The sequence below is a fragment of the Cebidichthys violaceus genome, unplaced genomic scaffold (assembly GCF_023349555.1).
Source record: "Cebidichthys violaceus isolate CVI_PGR_0920_01 unplaced genomic scaffold, fCebVio1.0.p SCAF_52, whole genome shotgun sequence".
Lineage (NCBI taxonomy): Eukaryota > Metazoa > Chordata > Actinopteri > Perciformes > Stichaeidae > Cebidichthys > Cebidichthys violaceus.
In genome coordinates this window covers 1205416-1228588 of record NW_027176728.1, presented here as the reverse complement: position 1 = coordinate 1228588, position 23173 = coordinate 1205416, and the positions used below count along the sequence as shown (strand labels likewise).

Sequence of the window (23173 nt, the reverse complement as noted above, 5' to 3'; positions counted from 1 at the left end):
GCTCTGCAACCAGATCACTGCGAGATATTGACACAGGAAAATTAGACAGAAGCAGGGAGAATTTCCCCAGCAACATTTTCCTTATTTGACAGGTTTTTGAAATTGTCATTGCACAAGTTACTGCGCAGTGAATCACGTTCATTTTTGTGTGGTTCTGATCTCACCAGCGGCACAGGCATGCCCACAGGTGGAGGGTACATCCGCCCAAACACATGTGCCAACCAAATTGTTACTCTGGATGACAGAAATCCCCTATATCGGTAATCACTTTGTGAGATAGAACCAACAGTTTAAATCAATTTAATTCCATTCCACAAATGGGAGCAAAGATTCCTGTTTCATACTCCCTGGCTAAGGGCAGGACTTCAGCCTGAATGAAAGAGTGTTCCTTCAAAATTGTCAGCGGCACCTTCACCCCACTTCCTACCATGGACACGACACCTTTATGGATAAATGGCAGGTAGGGATCCAAACAAACAGGACCAGTGTCTTTTACATGCAAGTCATGGTTAAAACCATCAGGAGTGATGACTTTAGGGAACGAACGTTCGAGAGTTCAGTCTTAATCTTAAACGGTGAGAGCAATAAACAGGAACAGCACTTGCAGTTCATTTGTATACTCCTTTATTCATTAAACCTTTTTAATATATTGTAAGGCAAATACAAAAGAATAATTGAGAAATCAGTGTAACAATTACCAGATACTTTAATCCCATTTTTGAACCTCAAGTTATAATTAAAAGTCTTCATACAAATGTGAAAAGGAAAGGGTGTGTTTGGTTGCAGTAAGTGCCCATGAGATGACAAATGAAACAGTAACCACACCAGTGTGTTGATTCTGTTCAGGAAAAATAAATGAGTGTGCCAATGCAGAGATGTTGCAAGAGTTGACTTATTCTTTGCTGTGTGGGGAGCCAGTGGAGGTTTTGAAGGCCTCTGTGTTGCGCTCTCTACTCTGATGAACGGTTAAATATCAGTCATATAATATCTATAACCCTGTAACACCAAACAACCACTTAATCAATATGTTCGACCATAGTTTAAACACTCACTGTTCATAACATGTTAATATCATCAATAAGTAATTTACAACATAATAAATGGATAGATTTTTTTTTAATGTATTTATATAAGTAAAATGCTGTTTTTTCCATGTACAGCTTCTTGTCCTCGTTTTAGCTGTATGTCGATTTCGTTGTATGTACATGGAGAGCAACAAGGAAAAAAACATGTGTACACACTCAGCCAATAAATCAGATTCTGATTGCTGTTGCCATATTTTCTTAAAATTCACAATAAAACACAGAATAAGTGGGAAATATGTGCACGTGCAAACAAGTGGATAACAAATGTTGCAGTTTGGCATCCGTTCCACACACACATATGTGATCTTAAAAGTTTCTCTCTCTGAAAGAAGTGTGCCTTCTTCATCCCATCCTCAGCAGTTCCAATTTGGGGATATTCAAAAATGAGATTATGTAAAAAATAAATAAATAACTGAATATACGTGGTGAAACCAGGCTAAGACATGACCACTTTGCAACAATTTATTCTGGGTCTGCAAAAAATACAAGATCCTGCTCACTCACAGTTAACCCCTAACCCTAACTTACTACTATCAACTGGAAAATGTTGAATTTATTTAAGTCGTGGCGGTACGGCCAGTTACATGATTCTGTTTGCATGTGTACCAACATAAGCACACACACAAAGTATGGATTTTTTTTTTTCTTTTAGAAGAACACCCACAAAGTTTGTTTTCATATGCTAATTGAGCAAAACGCAAGTACGACACCGACTACATGAGATATGGATTTTCTTACATTGAGGACACAAGATTGCAAAAACCTCAGTGTGTTTTGTGCAGCGAGGTTCTGGCACAAGAAAACACAAAGTCGTCAAAACAGCAGCGGCATTTGAAAACAAAACACCCTTCTCTCAAAGATAAACCTGTTGAGAAATTTGGGTTGCGGCCTGTCAATAAGGGGTGATGGTGGGTCCCGCAGCCAGACCAGTTGAGAACCACTGGTTTAAGGTGTGCTATGTCTCGGCTGTCACCACAGGGTAAATGTGTGCTCTTTCAAAGCCATTGAAGTCGGTGGATGAACAAATGGAATAAGCACCCATGTTGTCAATGAGAAGCCAGTCCCCCACATGCAGCTCAGGAATCCAGCAGCTGTCGGTTACTTTGTCAAAGCTGTCGCAGGTTGGACCCCAGATAACAGACCGGTATCTCTGCTCACTGCTCTCAACAACCTGTGTACAACACAAACATTGAAATATAAAGTCCACATCACACTGGTTATCTTTTCCTTCAAATCTCATCTTGTTGTGCAGTTTTCTCGGATCAGATTGGTAAATGACAGCCTTCAAGATGTTGTTCAACCAAAGACAAGTGTACCTAGTCCTCGTGACATCACCCATTGGTTTGTTTTGAGGTCTTGAGTTTGGTTTTCTTTGCAACTCGTGAACGAAAGTGACCATGTTTTGACTGCGGGGGAGTGACGAAGAGAAGACGTGTACGGCTCTGGTGACGACCTGAAAATCACAAGGTAGACTGCCCTAAAAAATACCCTGCTTTATGGTCTATTAAATGGACTATAATTTACGAAATGAACATCAATCATCAACATTGAAGAAGACTTCAAACTAGAGATTGAGACCATAAACTCATGTTTACAATGTTTACTGAGGTAATAAATCAAGAGAGAAGTAGAGTCATTTTTTCATAGACTTCTATACAACCAGACTTCTTTTGGCAACCAGAGGAGTCGCCCCCTGATGGTCAGTGGAAATAATGCAAGTTTCGGACACATTGGCTTCACTTTTCAGAAGCAGAGGTTGCTTCCACATCTTTTTTTAACAAACAATTCTTAGTTACTGTGTACGAAGATGATATCAAGTTGGGTCATTAATATACAACCAAGTATCCCAAGCAATTGTGTTCGTATGGAACAATTCCACAACTCAAGATTTATGTCCAACGCCAGTGCTCAGTGCTAATGCATGCACTAAAGTAGTGTCTTCTTTAGGTGGACAATAAGCATGTGGAGGTTGCAGCCTGACTGTGGTCTGGCACTGACCTACAATTAATGTTTGCCTTTCTATCAACCGTAACCACAATCTTTCCCTTGCCATAACAAAGTGTGTTACTTGCCAAACCACAGATTATTTATACAACCACAATGTTTATCTTGCTCAGATACTGTGGAACTCAAGGATTTTAAATAATTGGCATTGGACATAAAAATCCTCATCTAGTGTTTTGAAAAATCGTCCAATATTGATGTTCTTGTGTGGTGACGGGGTTGATATTTACCCTGTTAAGGTATGGTTCAACCTTGGTGTGGGCAGCATCATTGATAAGGCAACTCAGGGAGCCATACACTCCATCATTAAGGTAGTACATCATTGTTCTGTCAGGGCAGTTGTCCTTACCATCTGAAAAAAAACATACAAGAAAAATAATTAAAGTCAATAAAATGTCAACTATGCAGGACTTTACAATGATGTTGAAAATAATAGAAGAATTCTAATAACAATGGTGCTTTTCTCTGTCCTTCCACCACATGCAACCAGGTATCTGTGGGTCTGCACAAAATGAGTATTCATAACCCTGCAAGTCACTGCACCCACTCTGAGGCTTAGCATGGATGTCTCCTGAAGATGCTTCTTGATGTAGTGGTGTATTGCCATGTGGTGCCATCAGACTCATCTGATAGCTGTCACCTAAACATGTTTTGTTTTTTATCAAGATACATTTAAATACAATCACACATTGTTTAATTCTGTGTTAATACTGAATACTCAACATTCAGAGCGATATATCTATACATTACCGTTATGTTCATCCATATCATCTGCGATTACTTTTTTGGCAATGACGTTCGCTGCAAGTGTGAAGGCTGAATCCACATAGTAGCGACCTGGTTCTGCAATAATTTGCACCCCACTGTCAGACGGGAAGAGTTCCTCCAGTGCTCCGTTAATAACTTCTGAAAACTAGGAGAGGAAATCATGATGGGTTAATAGCATATTTCACAGGTAATACACCTCTATTGACCTCCATTCACCTTCTATCTGATACTTTAATACAAAGTGACCTACAGTAACCATTATGGCTGGCATTACAGGCAACACAGGTAAGGTTTCTACATGTGGTTCTTTGAAGTACGAGCCATGTAATTGGACGGAAAAACAGACACGTTTTGAGAAAATAGTTTACATAATTAACACTAACTAACACTGAATAGTTTCTTTCTTTTACCTCTTCAAATGCGACTTGACAGTCCTCTCTCCCAGAGAACCCTCCGCCAATATCCAAGAGACTCATCTGGAGGCCCAACAAATTCTGAAAAACATGTCTAATAAGGCATATAAAGGTTTTACAAGTTTGTATGTCCAACATACCATGGCAATAAACGATTCTGATTCTGATTTAAATGTTATTTACAGTTTATTTCATTTGAAACTTATTATTTATTTTATTACTATATATTATTTATTCATAAAATTTCCATTTTTTTCTCAGTTTTTTTGAGAGTCCCTCCTTTTTTTCTGCAGTAAAAATTAATTATTAGTTATTTTTGTGTTAATAAGCCTGACTTGAGTCTTTACATTTGTTATTGTATTAGCTTGATTTGTTCCATGAATTGTTAGCCTGTTGGGCGTCTTGTTGTATGCAGGTTTACATAAATAAATGTCTTTGTGATGTCATATTGTATCATGTCATTTATTTGGCAAGGTTTTTGCTTGTTAAACTGTAAGTGAATTTGATTAAGTTATTGAATATAAATCAAACCAAGAGTGAGATCAATTAGTTAAACCAATACACCGTTAATATTTGAATGGGCCCCTGGGCCCCAAGGTCAAAAAAGGTTAAGAACCCCAGGTCTAGGGGGGACTGCCCATTGTTTAGACAGCCCATTATTAAGAAAAACCCAAAAGTCCGAAAAGCCCATTTGTCCAAAGGCTGTTGTCCCAAAAACAAATGACCATTGTTTCTGAGGCTCACTGACTATTGCAACAAACAGAAGCACATAACTAATTATTATGCAGAGTGACCATATCCTTTTTTCCTGCAATCAAAGTCATGACCCATTGTACTCTTCCTCTGATTACTCGTTGTCGTTGTTGGTTGGGTTGGTTAGGTTTAGGGTTAGAATATCAGGGTAGGCTAACCAGAGGTAGTAGAGCAGGTCATGCCTTCGCCGTCAATCTACATAATAATTAGCCATGTTCGATGCAGTTGGGTGTGTACTTTTGGAGCAATGGGCTTTCAGAACACTGAGCGTTTATTTTCGGGACAATATGCAGTTGGACAGAATAAAGTTCTCACTTAAGAAAATGTACCAAAACAGAGGACTATAAAAGATTGTAGTACCAATCTGGAAAAAGTGATTCAAAAGTATTAATCGGTAAACTAACAATAATCTACTAAACAAAGGAGCAAAAAATATTAGTTGTTCACTCACTTGGCTTTGGCGTGACTAAGAGATATTTTTAGGAGTTCTTCCTCGCTATCAAAAGTCATCATATCGACTCCATGAGTACAGGCGTATTTGATGTGTGACAGTGGTTTGGTTGTGTGTGCGTAAATGATTTTGTCAGGTGTCACTCCGAGGGACAGCATCAGCTGGATCTCGATCTGTGATCGACCAAAGCGTGTTTCAAATGAGCAAACTGCTTCTCCACAACAAAGAAAACACAGAGCTGGATTCTCTTTGAAATACTTCATCGGTACCTTGCTAGCACAGTCGAAACCTGTGTCCAGAGCACTCATCATCCTCAAAACTGATGCATCGCTGTTGCACTTCACTGCATAGAAAGGCTTGACTCGAGGTAAGTTTGTGCGCCACCTGAGGTGCCTTTCAACTATACTATCCAGATTTGCCACATAGAATGGCTCTTCATTGTCCTGAACGAATAGAGAAAAGTCAACATTATATTTAGAAAGTGACACATCTCAAGAAAGCTCAACTATCACACGATACATGGACACAATTACACAGAGATTCATAGTTAAGAAAATTTAAGTGACATGATGTCTCTGATACTCACTGTTGAACCACGCTCTTTTATTTTACTGTCTAGGAAGTCTCTGATGGTCCTTCCATTGTCTAAAATGTCAATGCCACAGTTCTCAGGGGACAAAACATGCACAACTGATCCCTTCATAGTTACTGGTGCTGGGATGACTAGCAGGAAAAGACAAAAGCATAAAAAGAATGAATAAATATTGTTACGTAAGGCTGGATCACAATAGAAATCAGCTTTGTCTTTGTTTGTAGCTGTTTGTCTACATATTATGCCACGCTAATACAGTAGTCAAAAACCCAAACTGTGGGCACATATGAATTTTAACATCACAGAATTAAACATCTTACCATGGCCAATATGCGCCTCCATATGTTGCAACCCAGAAAAGTTAGTGTTATCGTAGTAATCCTGAGACAGACCTATTAATTTCCCTGTGAGAAATAAACGTTATGAGAAAGCTCTTAAATGCCTTTAAGAAATATGTTGAACAGACACTTGGAATAATTCAGCTGAATAGATAGAGCTCTTTCTCCATGGACGGTTCAGAGGTCTAACCAAGTCAAAGGTTTTACAGAGTATTTATGCTTCACACAAACTGGAGCACATTATGTCGTCTGCCCCCCCCCTCGCAGACGTCCTCCTTTTTTCGGATGGCACTCAGGCACCAAGGCCCACGCCTTGGTAGGTGCTGCTGTTTTCATGGAAGACGGTTAGATGTGAGGTCAGGATGACACTAGTCAGACATGAGATACATTTGTTGTTTGGGTTCGGTGATTTCTGCTTTTGTTCAGGGTAAAGCTATAAAAAAACAACATGATAAATTGCCACAACAATCATTCATCGAAAAGGTTAAGGCATTAGCTGTTTTTGAGAGTTGTTAGCAACTCCATGTTGTAGCAAGCTAGGGAATGCACACTCTTCTGATGTGTGTTCTACCTGTACAAGCATGGGCTGCTGTCGTGTTTTTAAACACGTCACACATTAGTAGTTGGTGTGTTGCCAGACTGTGAACTTAGCATATTCATACTACATGATATTCACTGTGTGGCTAAAAGGTTTTACAAATCGTTTCTTTAATCTGATGGTTTCTGGTTTTGGTTCTGCTGCTTTTGGTTCTGGGTCGCTATAATTGGTTGTATGTTCTTTGGTTGCCATGGTTTCTCATGCATCAACATGATAGGAAACACAAATATTACTGCAAAGAAGAACAGAAAACACATGGAACCTCTTAGGCCACACCATCCCGGGCCGCGCAATGGGTGCCATGGTGCTGGAGATCCGCCTTCCATTGCGGTTACTTAGGTGGCGTCATCTTTGCACTTATGATTTTACCTCCTACCACACTGGATTCTGTATGACAGCTTTGCAGTTTGAGAAACTCGGCTTGCTACCCTCCTCTCCCTCCATAGCCACACATAATGAGTGAGGTGATCGGCTACATCACTGTCTCAGATGTGCTCGTTGGTAGCTTAGCACGCTACTGAGGTGCTCGCTGCGTTGTTAGCTGCGCAAACAATAACAGTTCTAAATCAGTAATTGGTAGGGGGGACTTAGTTCAACTTGAAAGGATACACCAACTCTTCTTTAAATACTACAATTTAACCAGGACACATCTGTCCATCACCTTTACGAAACTTGAGTCTGAGAATACCAGTTTACCACTTTAAATTGTCTGTTACATCACAAAATGATTTCTCACCGGGTGGGATTCTTTTTTTCTAATTCCAGCATCGGAGCAGCAATCTTGAACCTCATCTAAGGATATAATCTCACCATCTGGGTGGAAACAACTAATCTTTGCATGCTTCTGTTGTCCAACAGAGTCCAGATTACTCGTCCAATCCCTTCCGATACGATACGAAGACGATACATTTGTCAAGATCCGGCAGAGTGCTTCGGGTAAGCAATCAACATTTTTCGGGCTGCTCTTGGGCGGACGCATGGCAGAGTAATATGCATCCTTCCGAAGGAAGACAGGAAAGGTGCCGGTAGTCGGGTTCGGTGGTTAAGACTTAGAAGGTGATGGTGATGTCTGCCTTAGGCGACCGTCTTCTTGGCCTGCGAGGCGGATGGGGGACGTGGTGTGATCGATTCTTATTTACTCAATTGAGTAGTTCGGCCTGCATGCTTGTCAGGCTGTGACGAGACTTTGTAGAGATAGACTTATCCTGTGTCTTGTCTTTTGATGAGGGAGAATAGCATGTTAAGGGAGACTGGCTCTTATCAATTGAAGCAGATGTCACCATGACTCTCTTTACTTATGTGCATAATATCAAGGTGCCGCAGGATTAGTGATCCTGTCACAAGGGACGTCACCGGTTGTAGTTTAATGATTCAAGGATCATTTATTGTCATTATGCAACACAGGGATGCACAATGAAATGCAGATGGAGCCCATTTGTAACACAACAAACACGTGACAAACAAAATAAAAACAATAATAAATTCCTGTAGTGCATTTTTTTTAATTGCATCATAAGGAACGTAAACAGCAGCAACAAAAACAATTCTCTGGGAAGATTATGTGGCCAACATCTTCACAAAAGTTCAAACAGGAGGAAAATCATTGTCGATCAGTGAAAAGACAATCAAGTATCAGAATAATTGTGATTGAAGGAAAGCTGTGATATTGATTTAAAAACCACTGTTTAAAAACCTGTTTGACTGTGTTTGAGCACTGAGCATCATGATGTAAACACAGAGTCCACCTCCTCTTGTCCCACCGGAGTCCCGCGCTCCGTCCTGCTGTCCGCCGGTCAAGCAGAGCTTGATCCGGGATGAGCGATGGAACCGGGTCTCTGTGAAGATGTGGGCTCAAATGCCGACATCCTGCCGACAATGCCATATTGTTGAAGAAAGATTTGTTTTTCAAGACCAATCCTGTGGCCGGTTCAAATGAGTTTTATTCAACATGTCCAACTTACGTGCTCTTGCAGGCTAAACTTTTCTTGTTAGCTGTCCAATGATGAGGCTCGTAGCTTATAGTTAAAAGTAGTTTTATTCCATGTAGACAAAAAATAAACAAAATCCTTATGTAATAAATGGAGTACCAAAACACTGACCTTCTGCTGGCTATAACTAAAAAGTCTATAATCTGCGGTCAGAAAAATTGTTGCTCCACATCCTGCTCCATCGAAGCCAAACTAACACTGAAACCTACTTAAAGGAGTCAACCAAAAATGATCCAATAGTATGACAGAATAGAGGATCCTTTATCTTAATAGGGCAAAAAACATACATCAAAGCACATTTTGCAACATGACCAATTACCTTAACTATTTTGTAACGTAAACATTCTAAAGGGCATAACACACATACTTTTGCAATAAACATAAAATACAAAAAACTGTTAACAATATATAATGGCTCTTACAGTATGTGTCTCCAAACCTTGGATACGATGAATGTTGACGTTTCTGAACCATGAATATGTTTCTCATCAGCCTCATATCGCGCTTTCAGAGATGCACAATACCACCTCGTTGAGAAACACTTGGTTAGGTTTAGGTAACGAAATTGCTTGGTTGGGGTTAGAAAAAATTATCATGGTTTGTGTTAAAATAATAAGGTAACGATGTAACATAACAGCTGTAGCATTACTGTAAATAGTAAGCGCAACAATGCTTAGTCTTAAGTGAACGCTTAGTTTTGGTTTCACACAGGATACAAACAACGGTCTCCTGGGTTTGTTCGACCCCCCATAGTGGACTTTCTCACTCGTTATAGTCGCTATTATACCACGTAACTTTCAAATACGTTCGCTCAATAAACTGTCACTTGCTTTGTCTCGTTGCACTACATCACCGTCTCTGACCAAATGTAATAACGTCCACATTGAATATGTGTATATATATTATCACTGGTTTGCAGAAACGTACAATGCCAATATTTCTTCACTGGCGAGTGGGCTGTAACGAATGTGTTTATCAGTTGTTTTTTTCTTCCCAGCTCTCACCAAATGTTCCTCCTGCCGAGATGGACTAACAAGGAAGATGCAGAGAGGAGCGAAGATTATATTTACTGTTCCAATTATGGCCATGAGCCAGGGGAAGCCAATCGATGCCACTGTAGGACCTGCAATAGCTGGACCTTTGGACAGAAGAGACAATATTCAACACCTCGATAGAAAAAGTATCACACTTTCAGGCTTGTTGGGCTGTTGCTCTTTAGCATAGCATTAGCATAGCTGCAGTTTACTGTTTAAGGTGGGTATAAACCTGTGCTGTTAGGGCCAAATTAAATGGTCTATTAAAGCCCAGTGCTGATCTGACCTACAAACATATTTCGACTGAGTTTTAAGATCATATATCTCAATATAAGGGCATATTTATAAAGGTAAAGTGTTATTAATTTCTATCAAGGCAATAGTTGAGAAGATGAGAGATGAGATGATCAATGCAACTCTGATGTCTGTACGGCAAATACGAAACTACCACCAACACACAGTTAGCCTAGCTTAGCACAAGTACTGGAAACGTAGAAACAGCTGGCCTGGCTTTGTTGTCCAAATCTAACAAACTCCACGTAACAGCACCTCTAAAGGCTGTTAATCCACAAGTTACTTAAAAGAAGCTCTAAATCTCTGAGCTTGCAGAGACGGCAGAGTCCGATAAATATTCTGTGTGGCAACTGTGCTTACCCACGGAGTATCCGATGCAGATTGCAACATCAGCAATAGCATAAACTGTACCATATACCGGCACATATCTCAGATCTACCAAGTTACCCATGAGAGGCATTATTGACGAGTCCACTGTGCCTGATAGAAACGAGATAATCTTTCATTATTTCAACCAACAAGAAATTAGTTAGTTAAAAAGCAAATATTAGGCATGACTTACCAACTGAAAAGCCAACAATTGCATTCAGAACAAACAAATGATAGATGTTCTTGGAAAATCCAAACTGAAATTTTAAGAAAGACATTTAAAGATGTCAAGATCTTAGACAGACATTCAAACATTCCCCACTCACATTTGGTAACTTTTTTACTGGTTTCAATGTCTTATTTGTTATGCATACAAACACGTTTATAGTAAAGCCTGTGAATTACAATGTAATTATCAAGTATACAGAGTGTAAATAAAATAACAAATATGACTGAGAGGTTAGGTGATAAGGGGGAAACACATTTGTGTGTAGAGGGACTTGGAAATAAGAAATAAACTATACTATTAAAAATGATACCTATTTCATTACTATGGAGTTCTGTACCTTTATTAAAATAGGAAAACTGTGTTGTTATTGCAATTAAATTAGTTTTCTATTTTTTTTAAATGGCATAAAAAAATATATACCTTCAATGTGAAAATATTTCAATTATGAAATGTGTGCATTTCAGGGTACATTATATTTGTTGCAAAATATCAGGGTAAACCAGGGAAGAAGGGTGTACATCTATAACTGTAGCTATAAAATAGTCTAATAGAATGTAAATGTGTTCCTTGTACTTATTCACTTGTAGGTACCCATGGTTGTATTTTAATGTCATCAAAATGTACTCACATTTGGGATCTGCAATCTAAAGCAGTCAATCCTAAAGACTGGGTCGGGACCAATTGGTGGGTGGCAGGAGATTTTATATCTGCAGTACACCTTTAAGCCACCTGGGGAATCCTGAATGTTTGTATTATTCTGATAATTGTAGCCTACTTATAACATTAAATCTAATATGAATGGCTAGCGTACATTCTGTTTGTTTTACTGATGAGAGGGAAAAAAACGAAATGTTTGGTTTACCTATTTAAAGTAATATGAGGTGATGGCAGTAAAAATGGTCAAGAACGTTGATACGCTCACAAATTTGCTATTCTCACGGTTTATAGACAAGGCCTACTGTGAATTGGGTGGAATAGTTTGTCATTTTTTTAAATAGGGTCCCCAGAAAAAAAGTTTGGGAAACACTGATCTAAAGCGTTTACTTTATCTATGCAACTCACAGAAATGGTGGTTATTCCTGCCAGGATCATTCCGATACAAGCACACAGCCAACTGTGAGAAGAGATTAAGGACATAGTATTACAGGTATATCTGGGAGCAAAACCATGAAGAAACTTAAACAGGTCACTTAGCTTTCAGACTCAGGTCAACATACCTTCCATTGTATTTTTGCGACAGGTGACCAAAGATGTTGGATGCAATGAGGTAGGATATGCTGTCCGTCAAGAAGACTGTCCCTGACACAAAGATACAGATTGTTTTTGTAGCAAACGTCTTCACAGGAAAATAACTGACTAATACATGACTTTAATGATCTTAAATGATTGGGGAAAAGCTTCAGCTACACCCTGATAAACTCTTTGCAGCATCAATGCAAATACCTAGCTGCCATTTGCTTGCACACATGGTCTTCATCATCCAGATAGGTAGGGCTGCCTCTATTACGGCAATAACCAGAGTTGTCAAACATATGGCTCCTGGAAAGCAGAGCAAATAGAATATATTTATTATTATGTCATTTAGAATGCTCCCAACCCTCATACCATTCCACAGAGCAACACAAGTATGTCATCGACTACTTTTATTGTTATTAAACCGAAGTATTGTGTGGAGAGATTTTTTAAAGGGACAGCAGGATTTGGTGGCATCTAGCGGTGTTGGTTGCAACTGAATATCCGTTCGCTCACTCCTCGCTTTCCATGACTGCAGAAACGTCGGCAGCCGTGTGCAAAACCGTGGTAACGTCATTCGCAATGGAGTCATGGGAGAGCCATAACAAAGAATAAATCTGTGAAAAAATAAGAAAGTAAATGTGGAAATATAAAGAGGAATATAATTGTGGCTTAGGTACGAGGTGTCCAAACTACGTTTTGAGGATGGTGGAAGACATCATGTGCAAAGCCACAAGTTTGGTTAAGTTGGAAATATCCTCACACCTTCAAATAGAAGTGTAAATAGAAGCAGATTTATTGAAGGTAAACGTGATTGAGATGCGAGACTTGAGCTTCATGTAGCTCAAATGAGTTGTGGGATGGGGAATCTGTTGTAGCACCCGGGCAGGGCGAACCCTCTCAGAACCTCAGAGTGGTCCTGCTCCTGAAATTCCAATAAGTATCTTCAATTCAAACTTCCAGGATCAACAACTTTTAACATTTATTTTGGAAAAACGTAATGTTACATAATTTTTGGAAAACATTAAATAACATCACTGTTGAACAGTGTAATCTTACCAAAACCACTCCACACATCAATGATGTTCTGGTTATACCACAGCGCTTTATTTGGAAAAATGTGTTTTTGAATAATTTTGGGGAATATATATTGTAGAAAGAAGTTCCAGAAATTTACCAAAATGTCTTATTCTTTTAAAGATTTATTATGACACTCCTATGACTCCTTAGCTTCTGGCCTCCGGAGCTGTCAATATGCAGCCCACATGGTTATGAACCATTAGTGGTTTAAGACATTAGGGAAGGCCCATTTTGTCACTCAGAAAGTGGAAGCTAATGAGCCTAGCTTAACTTTTTTAGTGCAGGAGAAGCAAGTTGTGAAAACACTGCTGACAAGTTTAAGACAAAACCAAGCTATTCTCTCACTTACGGAGGAGTGGAGGGCTGAGTTTGGTATTGGAAAACCAGCCACAATCAAAACATGTCTGTGATGCGGAGACGAGCACGGAGGACTCAGAACATATCAGTTGACATCATGGATGTATAAAAAAGAACTGGATACTCCCAGCCCTCGGTCTAGTCTCGAGCTCTTTCACATTAACAAAGGAAAGAAAATAACTCTCTGGATTCGGCTAATAGTACATTTTATGACTTTTAGGACCTAATGATTTAAATAAGGGCTATTCATGTGATGGAACTGTGAAGTTGATTTACCTAAAAAAAATGATCTGCTTCGTTAAAGATGTCTATTTCCCAATGCAAGTCTATGGGAAGAAGTCTTTTTGGGCCCAATGGCATCACGTGACGGATGTATGTAAAATCAGGTTCGAAGCTTGGCGCTCTTCCTTGGGGCTTGGTTGACATAAAAACTGTGCTTTATTAGTAAACCATTGGCCATTTCTATAATTGAAAATACCAGCAGCAATGAGAATGTACGGATCCTTCAGGAGAGTCAGCAGTGGAGTCCCTTTTTCCATCTGTATAGAAACATAAAACATCTTTTTAGAGAAGCAACAGTTCTAATGATAAACGTTGTAGTTAATAGCTTTTAAGACAAATTAAAATGAAATGATAATGAAATGAGCAACTTACTGGTACTTCTACTACATTATCAAGGCTCATCAGAATCTTTTTTAAATAAAATGTTTATTTATTCACCAGTTATTTTACTTTGGCCTTTGTTTTGTCTTCTTATGAATAATTGTGCCAAGTTTCTATGGTTCAAGTTTAATTGGGTTGCCAATAGAAACTATTAATTTTCAGTTTTTCAATCCAACCATTGATAGTTGACAGTTTGTAGAACATGTTTTAAAAAGGTGTGAAAAGGTAGCATTTAACTGAGAAGTTGTACACAGACCTTTCCAGAGGTCAATGTTTGATTTTCTAAACACAGGTGTGGTATTTCTTTGAATCAATATGTCACTGTACCTCTGCTTGCGCACGCGATGGTTTAAAGATGAGGACATGTAAACCTGTGTGGATAGGGAGACAGGACAATCTGATGTACAAACAACACCACATGTAACCATTTCACTCTCTTTGAGGAGGATTAAATGTTTCATCTTATGTACACCATTCCACAGTACCTCCAGCCAACACAGCAATGACAGCCAGGACCAGGAATGGAGCCATTTTGCCAACAAACTGATACATCACACTGCCGAATGGAGCCCCCGCTTCAGCATATGAAAGAAATTATTGATAATTACAATGAAAAAGTTAAACAATGGAGTAAAAGCATTTACATTACATTTTTTACATTACAGTCATTTAGCAGACGCTTTTATCCAAAGCGACTTACAATAAGTGCATTCAACATTGGTAATCAAAAGAACTACTCGTCACCAGAAGTCATAAGTACATTTCCTTTTCCAAACAAGCATCTAAGAGCATGAAGCAGAGCATAATTCAGAGCCAAAGTACAGTGCAGAAACAAGAAAAACAGTTAGTGCTATAAGTAATACGAATACAATAAGTGCAACAAGCTAGTATAAATACAATAAGTGCTAAGTGGAAGGCTCAGGGTAGCACTTCCTGAAGAGGTGGGTTTTCAGCCTGCGCCGAAAGATGGGCAGCGACTCTGCTGTCCTGACGTCAGTGGGAAGTTCATTCCACCACTGTGGGGCCAGGACAGAAAACAGCCGTGACCGGGTCGAACGGCCGCCAGGACCTCTGAGCGACGGGGCATGAATAGGTGTCTATGATTCAGACTGCTATGCTGGTAAATGCTCCGTATGTCTGAGCTCCGTATGTCTGAGCTGTAGCCTATCCCAGCATGCATTGGGTGTTTTAGAACGTTGTGGGCATGCTGCCAATCAATGCTGTCAATAATATATTTTATTATTATTATTGCATCAATGGGATGAAGTACCTTGTGATTTTCCCAACATTCACTATATAACGATATACAGTATATTTACATTGAAATATAAAATCTCATTTACTGGAGTAGAATTTTATTAATATTTCCAATCCAAAATGTTTACAACTCTCTGGTTTGTACATGTCTTTTCATACAGATCTCTTTAGTTTTGTCAATATATGTTCAATATATGTGGTAATATATGATTGGATAGATGCCATTTCAAGTTACTCGCATGTTACTTTACATTTGATTAGTACCAAGATCCTGGATGTGAGGTTTATTGAAAAACACTGCCTCATTTCCGCAACGCATCATTCGATTGTACAGATCCCCTAAAAAGTGTTTCAAATGTCATGGTGTTTCAACCTGAGGTAGAAGAAAATAATGAAAATCTGTCATTCTGCAGACATAGGAAAGGTTGTCATTTTTTGGGGCTTTTGGCAAATTACCTGCTGGTTCATCAGTAGTAATGTAAAAAGATAGTCTGGACCCTTGTTCAGCATATTGTAATTAAAATGGTCGGAGGGTAAACTAGACCTCCTTGCACCTCCTCTTTGGCCAATCACAAGTTATTTCAGGGAGCGAGCGTTCCTTTTTCAATGGCGGAATTTGCAGAACATTTGCTATTCCAGCAGTGGCACTGCTAAACAGCCCCAAAAAGGAAGGCAAACTTACCAAAAAGAGAGTCTGACAGTATTGGTTTCAGTAAAGGAAGAGAAAATGTTGCTAATAATTTAGCCTTCTGTCAATTGTAGCTAAACTATCAACAACCTTATCTGACAGGCTTCAATGATATTGCAGCTAACTAGAGCCTCAAATCACAGTATGTCATCTCAAAAGGCTTTACAGAGCCATGCATTTGCAAGGTGTGACAGCCTCAGTGTGGCCTTTGTCCCGCTGCCCTGGTAGAAGCTGGTGGTGTAGGTCCTTGGCTGGGTGGAGCTGAGGTGCCATCACCCTAATTGGGCCTGTGTTCCTACAGCATTTAACCCCGCCTGCCTAGACGCCAGTGTCTCTTTCGGTCCCTACCAATCTGTTGTTGCGTTGTTCTTTTGACTTGTTTTAAATCAATTTGAGATTGTTACTGCAGGTCTGGTGTGCGTCTCCCTCCTTTGTTGCGGCTCAGGAGGCGGGTGTAACAAATTCCAGTGAGAGGAGTGAGGCGGAGGGACCGAGAGGGAGATATTTTTGTCTCATTTGTAGTCTGATAAACAGTAAATCCATCAAATTCAGTGCCCCATGCTATTTTGCTATTTCCAATTTACTGGAGCTACCTGCTAATAATCTCTGGCTGTCAGAAGTGGAAGTAGGCGTGTTTTCATGTCTCAACCCCTTTCCAACTTTTTTGTATTTTTTAAAACATTATGCAGTGGGTTGACTCAGGCTCAGACCTGGGGGCAAAGTTACACTAAAATGTTCAGAAGTGCAATTATTTTTGAGTTTTGGAGAAAATTGGAAATTCACAGCTTGTTTCTCAATTTTCTGGATTCCAATGCCCATGCTGATAGTCAACAGGGATTTGACTCCACACACTTCCATGCTCCGCGCTGCTACTCGAGCACAACGTCCTCCACAGACAGTTGGTGCTGCCGTGGACCTTGATGAGGCATGCAAGCACGTTTCCGTAGCCCACCGCAAGAAGTGTGGCGTCTAATTTCTGAAGCCTTTAGCCACAGGTGTGAAACTCAAGGCCCACGGGCTGGATTTTATGTGGCCCGCGGATCCGGCAGCAAAAAAAACAAACAAAAAAACAATTAAGTTAGATTTGATAGTAAAAATATCCCCATGGTCGAAATTACGAGATAGAAAGTCAAAATTATGAGATATAAGGTCCTAATTATGAGATAGAAAGTCGAAATTATTAGATAGAAAGTCCTAATTATGAGATAGAAAGTTGACATTATGAGATATAAAGTCAAAATTATAAGATACTTAAACACAACAGTCGCAGTTCTTTGGCTTAGGTTACCCTACATTTGACATAGAAATGGATTGTGAGTACATTGAAGACTACTTTAAACTTGGCTTTACAACAGATGAAATCTATGGGTAAATGGATGCATTTTTTAAGCAGTGCATGCTAAAAGGTATGTGAGCAGGTGTGCTCCGACAAGATACAGACTTTTAAAAATATCAGTTTGTGAAGAAACACCATCGCAGACCGAGTACAGGAACTAGCAGGCAATCTGACAACACAGCTAGCCGAAGAGACGAGCAGTTACTTGTCTTTTTCATTAGCTGTTGATGAAAGCACAGACAACACGGATACAGCACATCTATCAATGTTTATAAGAGGCTGAAGGCAGACTTGAATGTCAGTGAGGAGCTCTTGGATGTAGCTGCATGAATGGGACAACGACGGGGAGGACATTAGTGATGCAGAGAGGTGACAAAAATATCTTTGAACAAAGTGAATGTAATAACTTGTGCTTGATGATATTTGTCTTCGTTATTTTCTTTAAAGTTTGATCTTTGATAGAGTAATGTGGGTTTCTTAACCCTAAATTAAAAGAATTTATGATATAACAACAGAAATGTACTTAAATATATTTTTACAGTTATGTAACTGCATGTGCAATAGTGTTACACTTGAATAAACAATAATCAAATGCATTCAAGTGCATGACATGTACATCAAATATTTCAGAATACAAGCCTTGGGTTTACAATTGAAGGGAATCTTCAACAGAAATAATCTACTTCTTCTACGAGAGATTCTACTTTGAAACAGAAACTGTAAGTGTTGAGTTAAAAATAAGTAACTTTTTTTCATGTATCTACAGATATCTACAGACATCAAATGTGCATGTATAATCAAGCAGATTTAATGCTTTAACCCAAAAGCTCTTTATTTTTGAGTGCGCAATCGGATGCTCTACATACCTATCAATCCTAAAGCCAATCCAGTGAACGATATACCCATTGCACGCCCTCTCTCCTTGTTGTCTTTGTACTCATCAGCCAGCATAACCATTCCTGAAAAACAAAAGAAATACTACCAATATTAATAATATCATTAGTGGGATAATTAATGGGATTGATTTTTTTCTTTTCAAATCTTTTTGAACATGAACACTAAAGTCCTAATTAAAACCTTCAGCCAAATGTATCTGTTGTTTTTGTGTATTCAGTCAATATTGTAAAATATTCAAAAATGAATATCTGACCTGCCACAGACAAGCAGGATCCACCCACACCTTGCACTGATCTGGCAACCAGCATTAAGATGAAGCTAGATGAAAAGGCAAACACTTCCAACAAACAAGTGAAGATTAGATTGATAATACCCAAGAAATAATAAATAATAACTGTCTGTCTTTGTGGTAAAAACGTGTTACATTTTGACATTTTTGACTATGTAGAAAGAATGATATGTTTCTATCCATTCAAAAACTACGACTAAGACGTCCAAGGTCAATTTCATCAAGGCCCCCCCAAAATATCTGGTTCAGAAGTTGATTTAGCTTTTCGACCTGTTGCATTGATAAGCAGCATTGTATTTAATATACTTTACTTCTATGACAGCAATGTTAGCTATCGTTAATGGTTCTCAAATCTATGCCCGTAATGTATAACGTTACTGTCATAAGTCTCGGTCAGTAATGTTACTTTTTCATTAACGTTAGCTAAGTCTTTGCTAACATTACTGGTTCTTAAGTCTGCCAGTAATGTTAGCTAGTGTTACTGGTTCTTAAGTCTTCCAGTAATGTCAGCTAGTGTTACTGGTTCTTAAGTCTTCCAGTAATGTCAGCTAGTGTTACCGGTTCTTAAGTCTTCCAGTAATGTCAGCTAGTGTTACCGGTTCTTAAGTCTTTCAGTAATGTTAGCTAGTGTTACCGGTTCTTAAGTCTTCCAGTAATGTCAGCTAGTGTTACTGGTTCTTAAGTCTTCCAGTAATGTCAGCTAGTGTTACTGGTTCTTAAGTCTGCCAGTAATGTCAGCTAGTGTTACTGGTTCTTAAGTCTGCCAGTAATGTCAGCTAGTGTTACTGGTTCTTCAGTATCATGCTAAAATGCTAAGTGAGCCAAACGCCTCACAAGAGTGGACCTTTAGATAGAGGAAAAACTCTGCATTAACAAATCAAGTTGCTGCATTTGTGGGGGCGTGTTATGTCACCTAGTCATGAGACAATGAAACACAATCTAGGAAGTCAAGTTTAACCAAAACCAAAAGACGCCAGAACTCTGCACAGCCGTTTATAATACTGTTACTCAGGGTTTTACAAATCACTGCTGCAATATTTTGGTCTTTGAAGTGTTCACACACAGTGTTGCATTTTATTACATGCAGAGCTGTTGTCTGAATGCACTCTAGTGCAATACTTACAGGTAGTCGCAAAGAAGATTATGCAGAAACCAGCACACATTGGGATGTGGTATCCAATCCTGTAAAATATACAGTGCATAGGTAGGGCAAAGTGAGTCATGTATTTTGGAGCTTGATAAAAGTCTGCATATTTCACACTGATCAAAGTCACTCACCTGTCAGTAAGTGGCCCCATGAAAGGGTTGATGATAAGCTGTATGGTGGACTTGGAGGCCAACAGCAGTCCTACTTTGATGTTGACTTCATCCAGATGAGCATCTGCATAAGAACAGTCTGACTTTGGGAATTTCTGGGCCTCGGTGGAATCACTGGAGAGAGCTGGGGTCTGATGTGGAAGTGCAGATGTGGAGTCCAAAATCACTGATCTATATTTCAGTGACTGGTTGACGGGAGGATTGACTGTTAAGTCGGTGCTGTTCCCAGGAGTGGTGGTGGGAGCCTGGTCAATCTTGTACAGGTAACTTGGAAGGATGGGTACTGTCAACAAATAAATCCATAACAAAATTTTGATTTGATACCTTCAGCAGCATTCCCAATAAATTAAATGCAGCGTTGTTATCTCTGCCAGGCATAAACCTTGGGTGAGGTTCTGTGTTCGGTTGTGTGTGTGTGACTATGTGAGTCTGATTGTCCATTTGTGCACCTCCGAGTCTGTCCACGACTAATCTTGCATTCTATTGTGGCAAACTGCATAATATTTGGGGGCCAAATATTATGCAGTTTGCTGCAGTAGAATGCAAGATGAGTTATGGCTGCATGCTCAAGGACCTCTTGTGGTTTTGGTGACTTCGGCATTTTTCACAACACCTCTTATTAACGCTACCTGTTGGCTAACCGCTAACAGTACTACCAGTGCACACACTGCTGTGTCTCTGTTTGATGATGCTTTGCAGCACTGGTTGTTTTCATTCAATCACACATTACAGCAATGGTCGTTGTAGACACACCTGACAGAGATCTTCACTCTACTGAAGGCACCTTTCTTGTTCAGTACTGTTTTTTAATAGGTGACCATGACCCGTTTTCCCTAGTTTGAATTAAATTGTTGAGTTTATGCAGGTAAGATAACATTATTCTACATGAATTTACAGGTACAACTTCAAAACCAAAATAATATAATTTTTTGAGAATAAGCCATTGTAGTGGGAAAATACTACATCCTTTACCTATTTATTGAACTAAAGGTAGTCAATTTTAAATATATTGAATCAAAGAATCCTGGAATTGACTCAAACTAAAAAAACATTTAATTGAACTAAAAGTATTATATTTGTATTATTAGAAAAATGTACAAGTAAATGGTCACTGTTGGTGTTATACCATTATATCAGTGGTGGGCCGTCAGGGCCACCAAAGCCTTCTCTGCTGGCCTAGACAGAATCACAAAGTTATAGCTATTTCATAATATAATAATATAGCTTTTATCCAATCAGATTTCGCCCCTATGCTGTCTCTAGATAACAAAAATCTGTCCGAGGCATGCAGAATTACAAGTGAAACCCTTTGCAGTTTAAGTAAATGGAGACGATATTGTTGATTGTCATAGTCTTCAACCAATCAGATTTTTAGTTTGACATATTTTTTGACATGTCAGAGCCTTCTAACTGTCCTAGCCATACGTGATTGGTCAATAGGTTGCGTGACATGTTGGGCGGTGACGATCCCATTATCTACTGCCTCTGTCGAGCTGACATTTTCAGCCCTCAAACGTATTAAAACATATTCAAGAAATACAACTGTGGAGGCTCGACTGTCATCACTGGCGTCCATGAATCGAGAAGGACTTCTTACTGGAACTGAACTGCACAGATTTAATGTACAACCGTGGTATTAAACTTTGTATTGGACTTTGTCTTTAAATAGTGAAGAGCAGCTTTGGTAAGTGAACTGCTTTTGCTTTTACATCTGCAGTAGCGTAATTACTTAATTTGTTTATTGTGTCGTTTTTATGATAATGTTAATATTGTTCCCTCTAATGTGAATAATATTTGAATGGCCCATGCTCTTGAGTGTGGCGGAATACGAGTAAAACACATTTTACTGTTTATACATGACATATTTTGCATGTACCACCTAAATTTGAAAAAGTAACTTCAGCTGTCAGATAAATGTAGAGGACTGGAGGAGAAGAGAAAAAAGAAGTGAGAAGTGAGGGAAAAAAGTCAAAAGACAAAACAACAACAAAATTGATCTGTATCGGCCGTTATGGCTCATCGACAATTGATATCGCTGTCATAAAAACAATCGGGGGCATCTCTAAAAGTTGTAACATCTGATCAGTGATTCAATTTTGGTGATGATTAAAGATTTAACGTAACAGGAAATAATATTCATTCATATTGTTTGGTAGCATTTTTTGACACTGACATTCTTGTCTACTAAGGACATGAGAAAATAATTTTTAAAGAATTGCACAAGGGTTAAGTACTGTAGGTATACTTAGCCACATTCCACCATTGGTTGGTTAAGTGTTACGATTTATTGCACAACAGGCTGTATGTCTGAACCTACCAACCACTGACAGTAGCATATTATCCAGGAACAAGGCGAGAAAGACAATAACCAGGGTCATCTTCTTCAGCTGGGCCTCCTGTCTCAGCCAGGTTAGTAAGTCTAGGTTAGACAACAAACAGTATTTGTCATTGTATTTCAGCTTCAAATTCCAATTCACTGTTGAAATCTGCTTAACAGGAAAGAGTCATTTATATAAATATGTGATGTAATAATGTCCAGTGTGAATAAAGTTTAAAAAATCTGCCAGCTAATCATGGTTTTCAGTTTTCTTTGGTATCAAAGTAATCCAGTGATAGCTTTCTTTACATCCGTGAGTACATTGCAAACAGGAACTACTTTTAAAGTCTTTCCTTTATTTCTAACTTCTAACACCCACACTCGAGTTCTAGATAGAGATTTCAACAGTCAAATCTGTGTTTAATAGGGTCAAAATATACAGTACAAAACATATATTTTACAACACTTCAATCAATTTCCCATCACATTTTCACAAATAGGAAAGAAAAAATAAATCTTCAAGTTGAAAAATAATGTACTTATTAATTTGTGTATGTAGAATACATCACAGACAACAATTTCAATAATGAAGCCTAGAAAGAAAAGTGTAAGAGAATATAGTAGCTCAAACTTACCCATATTTTCAGTTTTCACAAAAGGTAGAGAACAAGACTTTAGTGTGTGATGAGCTTGCGATGTGTACAGTCGGACAGCAAACTGAGATAGGGAAAGGTTACACCTTATCCTGTTGCATAGGCGTGACAAAAAACATTGGCATTTAAGCTTGACTGACCTGTTTCACTTTGTTTTAAAGATAGATTTT

The 23173-nt window shown here is 38.8% G+C and overlaps 1 protein-coding gene and 2 pseudogenes across 1 annotated transcript; all 3 read right to left on the bottom strand.

Moving 5' to 3' along the window:
• Positions 1 to 23173, bottom strand: part of LOC137888158 (retinoic acid receptor alpha-B-like) — a 236078-nt pseudogene that overhangs the window by 91242 nt on the left and 121663 nt on the right.
• On the bottom strand, positions 1978 to 4339 carry LOC137888150 (ornithine decarboxylase-like; annotated as a pseudogene).
• LOC137888137 (synaptic vesicular amine transporter-like) lies at positions 8556 to 23055 on the bottom strand. Its single transcript, XM_068731457.1, has 15 exons — positions 22986 to 23055; positions 22351 to 22452; positions 19995 to 20316; positions 19840 to 19898; positions 18681 to 18764; positions 18397 to 18489; positions 14735 to 14824; positions 14577 to 14620; positions 14065 to 14125; positions 12360 to 12455; positions 12134 to 12215; positions 11979 to 12030; positions 10881 to 10944; positions 10679 to 10798; positions 8556 to 10128 (listed from the first exon to the last, which is right to left on the bottom strand). The coding sequence occupies exons 1-15, from the start codon at positions 22987 to 22989 to the stop codon at positions 9896 to 9898; spliced, it is 1506 nt and encodes a 501-aa protein (XP_068587558.1). The 5' UTR covers positions 22990 to 23055; the 3' UTR covers positions 8556 to 9895.

Bases quoted from the DNA above. Each gene is read 5' to 3' on its own strand.
- LOC137888137 (XM_068731457.1), bottom strand. The intron at 14,621-14,734 runs GTACTGTGGAAT...CTATCCACACAG, and splicing joins CATTGCTGTGTTGGCTGGAG to GTTTACATGTCCTCATCTTT. The intron at 10,799-10,880 runs GTAAGTCATGCC...CGTTTCTATCAG, and splicing joins AATTGTTGGCTTTTCAGTTG to GCACAGTGGACTCGTCAATA.